At 58.6% G+C, this 9,442-nt stretch overlaps 1 protein-coding gene across 1 annotated transcript in view; it reads left to right on the top strand.

Moving 5' to 3' along the window:
- Positions 1-1,368, top strand: part of MAPK13 (mitogen-activated protein kinase 13) — an 8,522-nt gene extending 7,154 nt beyond the window's left edge. Inside the window, exons 9-12 of the mRNA XM_014529613.1 lie at positions 162-241; positions 441-519; positions 621-794; positions 1,046-1,368. Of these exons, the coding sequence (XP_014385099.1) occupies positions 162-241; positions 441-519; positions 621-794; positions 1,046-1,125 (413 nt within the window). The 3' untranslated portion in view covers positions 1,126-1,368. The remainder of the gene's footprint in view (positions 1-161; positions 242-440; positions 520-620; positions 795-1,045) is intronic.
- The last annotated feature ends 8,074 nt before the right edge of the window (positions 1,369-9,442 follow it).

The raw sequence follows: 9,442 nt of genomic DNA, 5'->3' as shown, positions 1-9,442 counted from the left end.
GGATGAACCTCCTCTCCCCAAGCAGGAGGAGGCAGGAGGCGGGGAGGCGCCTGGAGCTGGGTGTCACTGCAGGGCCGGGTGGGGGTGCTGGAGGGCCGGCGGGAAGGGCAGCTCCAGATCCGCCAATAGCGAGTGAGGCTGAGCCTTAACCTGCTGCCAAGACCTGGACCAGCTGACCCAGATCCTGAAGGTGACCGGGGTGCCAGGCCCAGAGTTTGTGCAGAAGCTGAAGGACAAAGCGGTGAGTGGCAGTGGGCGGGGCGGGCCTGTGGGGAGGAGGGCTTCCCTGTGCTCCGCTGCCGGGGCAGGTGCTTTGCCTTCATCCGCTGTGGACTGACCGGAGCCCGCAGCCCTGCGGGGCTTTTCTAGACTCTGCTCTACCCCCAGGCCTGGGCGCCGGGGGCCGACATGGGGGTTACTCAGTGCTTCTCTGTCTTCAGGCCAAATCCTATATCCAGTCCCTGCCGCAGAGCCCCAAGAAGGACTTCTCTCAGCTCTTCCCCAGCGCCAGCCCCCAGGGTGAGTTGGGCTGGAACTCTGCGCCTGTGTGTGTGTGTATGTTGTGGGCGGCGGCGTGGCCTCCCCCAGGCCTGGGTGCGAGGCTCCTGCTCTCGCCGCAGCGGCAGACCTGCTGGAGAAGATGCTGGAGCTGGACGTGGACAAGCGCGTGACGGCCTCGCAGGCCCTCGCCCACCCCTTCTTCGAACCCTTCCGGGACCCCGAGGAGGAGACGGAGGCCCCGAAATTCGATGATTCCTTAGAGCACGAGAAACTAACAGTGGACGAATGGAAGCGTAAGAGCTGGGGCTCGGCCCTCTGCGCGCTGCCGCAGCCTCTCTGTGCTTCACCTCTGCTTTCCTGTCTGGCCTCTGCCCCTGGAGGCCGTGCCTCCGCCCTCAGCTCGGATACTGTCTCCCTCCCGCGGGCATTTCCTCCTCCCTGGGCTGACTTACTGCTCCCTGCTGTGTCTGCGGGTCGGGGGACCGGGGACGGGCTCTTTCTTCCCTCAGCTCCCTACCCACCTGAGCCACCCTGCCTTTCTCAGAGCACATCTACAAGGAGATCGTGAACTTCAGCCCCATCGCCCGGAAGGACTCGCGGCGCCGGAGTGGCATGAAGCTGTAGAGAAGGGCCCAGCGGACCCTGGCTGAGCCCGGGACCACCACAGAGACCCCCTCCTGCCTCTGCCCCAGGACCAGTGTTTACCCGTCACTGCTGAATGCTTCGTGGATTGTAGCCTCCCAAGCAGAGGACAGAGGGCCCCGTCCTGTGTAGGAAACAGGCCTGTTCGAGGCAGAGTGAGAGATGTTCGTTGGAGGAAATCGCTCCGACTGCGGCCGGCCACATTAAATGCCTGTCGGGACAGTCGCCTCTGTGTGGGGTCCTTTCTTCTCGCCTGCAGTGGGGCGAGGAGGGTGGGCTGAGCGGGGTTGGTCCGCATCAGTGATGGCGTATCCACTTCTAGGGCTGCCGTAACAAATGACCACAAGCTGGTTGCTCAGAGCAACAGAAACGTGTGCTGTCGCGATTCTGATGTCTGAAACCAAGGTGGCGGCCCTGCTCCCTCCACACGGAGGGTCTCGGGGAGAATCCTTCCTCGCCTCTTCCAGCTCTGGTGGCGCCCAGGATCTTTGGTGCCCTTGGCTTGTCGCTGCCTCCGTCCACTTCCTGCCTCTCTCTTCACGGGGCCTTCTCCTGTGTCTGTCTGTCCTCCCCTCTTAGAAGAACACCAGCTATTCCATGTAGGGTCCACCCGTGTGATCGCATCTCAATCCTTCCTCATTGCAGCGTCAGAGAGCCCATTTCCAAGTGAGGTTACTTCCTGAGTTCTGGGTAGACAGGACTTTGGGGCAACCCTATTCAGCCACTCGAGATGGCCACCAGGGAGGGCCTTTCCCGCCGGGCGGGCGCTCGTCTTGGAGCCCACATGCTCCGCTGCTAAGTTAAGAAAGTTGTGGAGGCAGCCGCAGCTGGAGAGCCGCAGCCACAGTTGGAGAGACACAGCATGCAGGCTATTTGGGGGGGGGGGGGGGGCCGGGGGTGATAGGCAATCAAGACCTGAGACCAGCAGGCCTGTTGACGGGGAGCTGCGAGCCGGAAACGGGCTTTTCCAAGGCTTTACAGAGCACTGCTCTGCGCCTTCCCGTTGGGAATGTCCGTCTCTGCCCAGCCCTAACCTGACGGCCGGGACCCTTCTGTTCAGGTTTGGGAAGCCGGTAGGACAAATCCCCACGCGCAGTCAGGAGCTGGCCCCGTCGTTCTTGCCCTGGGCCCAGCGGGTCTCAAACTGCCCTGTGCACGAGGGACCTGGACCAGTGCTCCTTCCTGGGCCCCACCCGGGGGTTCGGATTTAGGGGCCTGGGGTGGAGCCCCTAGAGCAGTGGTTCTCAACCTCCCTAATGCCGCGACCCTTCAATACAGTTCCTCATGTTATGGTGACCCCCAATTTCATTGTTACAAATTGAACATAATTAAAGCATAGTGATTAATCACAAAAACAATATGTAAATTATATATGTGTTTTCCGATGGTCTTAGGCGACCCCTGTGAAAGGGTCGTTCGACCCCCAAAGGGGTCGCGACCCACAGGTTGAGAACCGCTGCCCTAGATTGTTGGAATGCGGGCCCCTTCCCCTCAGCCTGAGCCTAGCGATTCTGATAAGTATCAGGCCATATTTAGAGAGACAGCTGATTTCTGAGCCATTTAATTTGTCAAAGGCCTAAATGAGGAACCTGCAGGGGGCGGCTGGGGGGTTTGGATGAGCCTCGCGCTCTCATCTTACAGATGTTAAAACTGGGCGCAGACAGGGCAGTCGGGCGGCGAGGCTATTCTGTGTGACACTGTGATGCTGGGGACCTGGCATGGCGCACGTGTCACAATCCATAGGACGTACAACACAGGGTGAACCGTCATGTAAACCACAGACTTCAGTTAATAATGATGGACCAAAGCGAGTCCATCACTAACAAACGGGCCACACGCATGCGAGTTGTTAATAACAGGGCGACTGTGGGGACAGGGAGGGAATACAGGGAACCTTCTGCACCTGGGGCACAATTTTTCCATAAACTTAAAACTGCTCTAAAAAATGTGTATTTTTTTTAAAGCTCAAATAATGTCCCCTCCCTGGGAGGTCCAGCCAGAACCCCAGCTGGGAAGAGGTGGACTGGGAGCAGCCTGGACCCCCCACAGGCTCTTCGCCACACCTGGATTCCAGGACTTGCGGCCCCTCCCTTCTAGCCCGGCTCTGGGCGCCCCCCACTGCCTGTGTGCACAGATTCCTCTCTCTCCCACCGAGAGGCCCTGCTGTCAGCCAGGGAGGAGTGGGTGGTGCGAGGGGCTGGCTATGTCCTGCCGCTGCCCTGACCTCGCTGGTCACTAAACTGCCCCAGGTGTCCTGAGTCTAAATCCCTCCGCTGATTCCTTCTGAGGCTCCTCGCTGGCCCCAGGAAAAGCCCAGCCTTTGATCCTGGCATTCGAAGCCCCACCAACTCCCCTGCCTCCCCTGCCTCCACGCCCTGTTCCGCTGATTCCTTCTGAGGCTCCTCGCTGGCCCCAGGGAAAAGCCCAGCCTTCGATCCTGGCATTCGAAGCCCCACCAACTCCCCTTCCTCCCCTGCCTCCCCTGCCTCCACGCCCTGCAGCCTGCCATGGAGCACGAGTCCCCGATACCCCACGACTCACCTGCACAGGAACAGGTTAAAGGCTCTGACAAGGCCTGCAGCTCAGCCTGGCTTAATCCAGACTTCCTGAATGTGCTCACCCACAGGACCCCGCGTTCCCCTGGCAGCATCACACAGAGCCCAGCGCAGCCCGGCGCCCAGTCCCCGTACCCTGGGCCCTTCATCTCTCTTCTCCCTGAGGAAAATCCTCCTTGTTCTTCAGGACTGAGCCTCAGCCTCCCTCCCCGCACCTCCCTCCGCCAGGCCCTGCGAGTGGCGTCTAACGTCTTGTTCTGTCTCCTCTCCCCAGCCCACTGCGAAAATCCTCCTTGTTCTTCAGGACTGAGCCTCAGCCTCCCTGCCCCCATCTCCCTCCGCCCAGGCCCCGCGTGTGGCATCTAACGTGTTGTTCTGACTCCTCTCCCCAGCCCACTGGGCGCCCTGCTGGGAACAGGGATCTGTGAATGAATGAATGATGTGCCGGCTCCTGCTGGTCATTTCGCCGCCCGGACCAGACCAGCATGGTGTGGAGAGCAGCCGAGAACCCAGCGGGAAGCGGCAGTGGTGGCCGGCCTGCACCTCAGAGTTGCCCCCTAGAATCTCTAGGCGCTCGGGCTCCCAGGCCCCTCTCCATCATCACTCAGCGGCCTCCAGTCCATCCCGGAATGAAACTTCTGCGGTTGCTTCAGCCCCTTCCCTATACTTACCTCAAGCCTGAGAAGTTTCCCGAAGGGAGGGAGGGTGCTGAGCAGCGGGTGGGGGTCCCTGGTCCCAGCCTCACCTGTGGGCACACGGCCAGAGGGCGCTGGGGGCTCCGGCTCAGTTGGCCTGCAGGTCCGCGGGCAGGTCTCGTGCGCCCAGTCCTAGGTGGACAGGCTGGGCTTTGCCCTGTGTGGCCAGTGGGGCAGCTCAAAAGGACTTCGAGAGAAGGAAGCCAGCCCCAGGGACTGGGGACAGTTCAGTGACACCGTGTGGCCTCGACGCCCACCTTAGTGAGATGAAGGTGTCCTTGCACGAAGGCTCAGCTCCTCCCAAGGCAGCTGGGGCCTGGCCCCCCAGGTCACCCAGGGCAGGGCTTGCCTGGTGGGTGCTGGGGTGGCCCTGCTCCCAAGGGGCAGCCCATGGAGAGGCAGGGAGGATCTGCCCTCCCAGCAGAGAGCCCGGGTGCAGAGGGCAGCTTTCACCTGGCACATGAAGCAGTGTCAGCTGACGGGGGAGACCCCCTGCCCCTCCCCACTCTGGGCTCTTGTGTCCTTCAGTTCTGTTGAAACAACCCCCTGAGAACCAAAGCTGGGTGCGCCCCTCCCTTTACCCCACAGTGAGCTCGGGCTCTCCCCGCATCCTCCCTCACCCCCTGCTATCCAAGCTCAGAGGCTGGTGATCTTGTTCACAACGGGCAGCGAGGCCCAAGGGCATCAGCTAAACTGCGGATCTCCGTGGGCTGCCAATCATCCTCCCACCCCCTCCCCAGATTTCCCGGGGCAGGTGGGGCTCGGCCTGGCTCCTCCTGCAGAGCCTCTGCCGGCTGTGTGCTGCCCTCGTTCTGGACCAGAGGTCAGCAAGGCCCCTCCGGCTGGGGGCTCTTGACATTTTGGGGGCCATGGATCCCCTTCTCAAAATAACATTTTCATGTGAATAAAATAAAACACACAGGGTTGCACAGCAAGCTAGGTATGTTGGGATAGGGTTGTGAAAATATTTGTTTAAATGTGTGGTGTTGGGAGACACGGTTTCTTTGTTAACACGTTGCATAACGAGAGCTGGGGGAGCCTAATACACGACGTCGGTGTGAAGTGGAGACGGGTGGGTGATGTTCAGGATTCCTGCGCAGGGAGGGGACACAGCTCTGTGCCGGCACCACCAACACATGCAGTCGCCGCCTGGGTTCAAACGCAGGTGAGTGGGACCCAAGCTGTAATATCAATCCAAGTTCATGGCCTCTGAATTAGTGTACAGTTATGGTTTATAGACCCCAGTTAAGAACCCTTGTTCTAAAATCAGGGTGTTTTTAAAAAATATATTTTTACTAGAGGCCTGGTGCATGAAATTCATACACTTGGGGGTGGGGGGGTCCCTTAGCCCAACCTGCACCCTCTTGCAGTCTGGGAGCCCTCAGGTGATTCAGTCAGACATCCTTAGCGCTGCCACGGAGGCAGGAGAGGCTTCTGCCACCACTGCTATGCTCACCAGCCGTGAGCCCGGCTTCTGTCTTAGCAGCGCTCCCCCTGTGGGAGCTCACTGACCACCAGGGGGCAGCTCCTGCGTTGAGCGGGATCAGGCTGAAACCGGCTCTCAGACATCCCCTGAAGGGTCCTGAATTGTGAGAGGGCACAGGCCAGGCCAAGGGACCCCACCGGTGCACGATCAGGGAAGGGGAGGAATGCAGGAGGTTGGCCAGCCGGGGAGGGACCACAGGAAGGCTCCAGGGTGTGTCCAGCCTGTCTCACTCAGTCCAGATCAGCTGGACCCCAGCAGCAAACTAACCTACAGATCGGAGCGTCTGCCCCCTGGTGGTCAGTGCACGTCATAGTGAGTGGTTGAGCAGCCTTAGCATATCATTAGCATATTATGCTTTGATTGGTTGACCGGCTGACCAGCCGACGGGGCACTTAGCATATTAGGCTTTTATTATATAGGATTGATTTCAGAGAGGAAGGGAGAGGGAGAGAGAGATAGAAACATCAGTGATGAGAGAGATTCATTGATCGGCTGCCCCCTGCATACCCCACACTGGCGCTCGAGCCTGAAACCCAGGCATGTGCCCTGACCTGGAATCAAACCTCGATCTCTTTGTTCTAGACCAGCGGTCGCCAACCTTTCAGACCTCACGGACACCAGTGATCCTCGGACCACCAGCTGGAGACCGCTGTTCTAGACACTAAGATGAGACTGTAGGAATCCTCTGAGATGTCTTACCTGCCCCACCCCCACCTTGTTTGCTCAGGCAGCCAGGACGCACCCTGATGCCTACAACACATGTTACCCCGCAGGCCCCTGCCTCCCAGCCTCACTATCCAGGGTGGAAGGGGTCTGACTGGGGCATTTTGTAGGGAATTTTCCAGGCCTCTGTATCTACTTTGCAAACTGCGTGGAATTCTCCCACCCCCACCCAGAGTGTTCCTGTAAACGTTTTCATGGTATTTGGGCCCAGAGTAGAGGCTGGGGCCCAGGTCTCTTCCATTTACCACTGTGCTGTCTTTCCTCCACCACAGAGCGCGATCACTCACTGAGATCAAAGTGCGGTTTCTCTCCCTGCATTGCTGCCCCTGCCCCCCAACCACCACAGGCATAAGATAGCTGGGCCTAGAGGCAGATGTGTGTGAACTGGCCAAGAGAAGAAGCTACCAGAAAAACACTTGTTTCTCTCTGTTCTCCCAGAGAGCTCACCTTGAGAATATTTTACTAGGATTCTGGGAGGAGAAGATTGGGAGGGAGGGAGGGAGGGAGGGGGGTACGTTTGAGGAGCTGAGGTGTTGCTCCTGACCGTCAGCGGCAGAGGACTGAGTGCCCACCTTCTTTGGGGCTGTGCCCAGCTCGCCACCAGCACTCTGGCGAAACTCAGGGGGAGGCTGCTGGGTCCACTTAGGGAGGCTGGGCCTCAGCCTGGGGCTCTGGTCTTGGCTGAAACTCCTGTGTCCCGAGGTGTCCAGGGGCCGCAGAGCCATGGGCTTGAATGAGCTCCGAGGACCGGGATGGACACAGTTGGTTTCCTACCCAGCGATCATTTTCTCTCCTTCCTTCAAGAGCCCACATTTTGTTCAGGCTGCAACTGGTGCAGAGGCTGGGCCTCTCCTCAGCCCCGGTGGTCACCCAGGGCTGTCCTAAACCAAGCGAGCTAACGTCTCCTTGGCTGGCGATCGGTTTAGGACTCAGTTCTGACCAAGAGGGCTCGGGGGAAGGCTGGGGAGGCGTCCGGGTGACCCGCATCTGCTGTCTCCCTGCGTGGCTTTGGGAGCTCGTAGCTCCGGCAGCCATTTAGGGACCAGGAGGAAACAAGCCCAAGGTGAGGGATCCACACATTGGGGGTGACAGACCAGGAAGCCGTGGACCCCTTCAGGGCCTGCCTGCCTCTGGGGTCCCCACGTGCAATACGGAAATAGTCACACAGGCCTTCTCCCACACGACGCCCGTACATTCTTACTGAGGCAGCGTCTCAGTGGCTTTAAGTACCGACTGATGGTCAGAGGGGCTTTTCTCGTGTTGCAGGGCCCATATAACTCTCGAACTTTCGTGCAGTTCTAAGGAGGAGACCCAGGAAAGACTGGGTTGGATTCCCCCACCACCACCACCCGCCCAGAGGACGGGCCCTGGCTCAGGAGCCACGCCTGGTCCTGGCTCTCCTTGTCACCCTCCGTCACAAGAGTAGCTCCTCGGTCCGATCCAGGCCTTCCCTGTGCACTGTGCTCCAAAGTTAGGTGTTGGGCTCTTGAGGCGCCGCCGGCTGCTCTGCCATTAACCAGACGTGGGATCTTGGGCCTCAGTTTGCTCATCTGTAAAATGAGGGGAAGGATGCTAAGGAACTCAACGTGAGGAATGCACTCAGAACAGTGCCTGGCACAGAGGAAACGCCCTAAGTGTGAACTGTTTCTTATTTTCTCGGCCACACCCTCTTCCCTCCGTGATGATCACGTCTTCCTGGCGTCTTCACTTCCTCCTTTCAACAGCAGTTTTCTCCAAGCACCTGGTCCCCTTCACGTACATCCTCCCTCCGTAGGCCCTTCAGTGGTCTGGTTCCAGTGGCTCCCGGCTTCTATTATAATGCTGGTACATGCAACCTCTCCTGCAGGGCCTGGGAGCCAGCAGCGTGGAGTGGAGCACAGGGCTTTGCATAGAGAAAGACCTGGGGTTAGGAGAAAGAGGGATTTAAGGAACTGGCTTATGTGACTGGGACAGGGGGAAGGGTGGGTGAGTCTGAAGTTTGCAGGGCATGCGGGCAAGCTGGAAATGTACGCGGGATTTCTATATTACGATCTTGAGGCAGAACTCCCTCTTCTCCAGAAAACCTCAGCCTTTGCTCTTAAGGCCTTCAACTGATGGGATGAGGCCCACCTCATTATGGAGGGCAATCTGCTTTAAAGTCAACTGATTGCAAATGTTAATCACATCTACACAGTCTCCACAGCGTCATCTAGACTAGTGTCTAAGCAACCACCTGGGAACACAGCCTAGCCGAGCTGACACATAAAATCAGCCATCACACCAAGCACTTGGGGGCAGGGAATTTCAATCCTCGGAGGCTCGCTTCTTTCTCTAAGGGGAATACCTCATAGGACGGAGGGGTACGTGCACAGAGTGCATAGTAAAGGGTTGCTGTTTGTACTGTTGTGCTGGTGGTGCCAGGAGGTGCTCAAACACACCTGTGGACAATGACAATGCTCTCAGGAGCGCCGGAAGCCAGGCCCTGCTCCTGTGCTCCTGCTTTCGGTTGGGTTTCACAGCATCACACGAAGCCACAGAGGAGTTCCCCTCCGACTCCCACCCACAGACTGGCCCAGAGCCTTTGGTTCATGTGAAAACCCCTAAAAACGAATCTCTAGGAATTCTTCACGCTCTTCTTCGTTTTGAAAAAAATCTGTTTTTATTGACTTGAGAGAGAGTGAGGGAGGGAGAGGGAGAGATAGAAACGCTGATGAGGTAGAAACATTGATCAGTTGCCTCCTGCACGTCCCCCACAGGGGATCGAGCCTGCAACCCAGGCATGTGCCCCAACCGGGAATCGAACTGGGGGCCTCTTGGTGCCTGGGACGATGCTCAGCTAACTGAGCCACACTGGCTGGGCT

This window comes from Myotis brandtii, unplaced genomic scaffold (genome assembly GCF_000412655.1).
Source record: "Myotis brandtii unplaced genomic scaffold, ASM41265v1 scaffold687, whole genome shotgun sequence".
Lineage (NCBI taxonomy): Eukaryota > Metazoa > Chordata > Mammalia > Chiroptera > Vespertilionidae > Myotis > Myotis brandtii.
The sequence above is the reverse complement of the archived record's forward strand: the minus strand, read 5'-3'. Positions and strand labels throughout refer to the sequence as shown.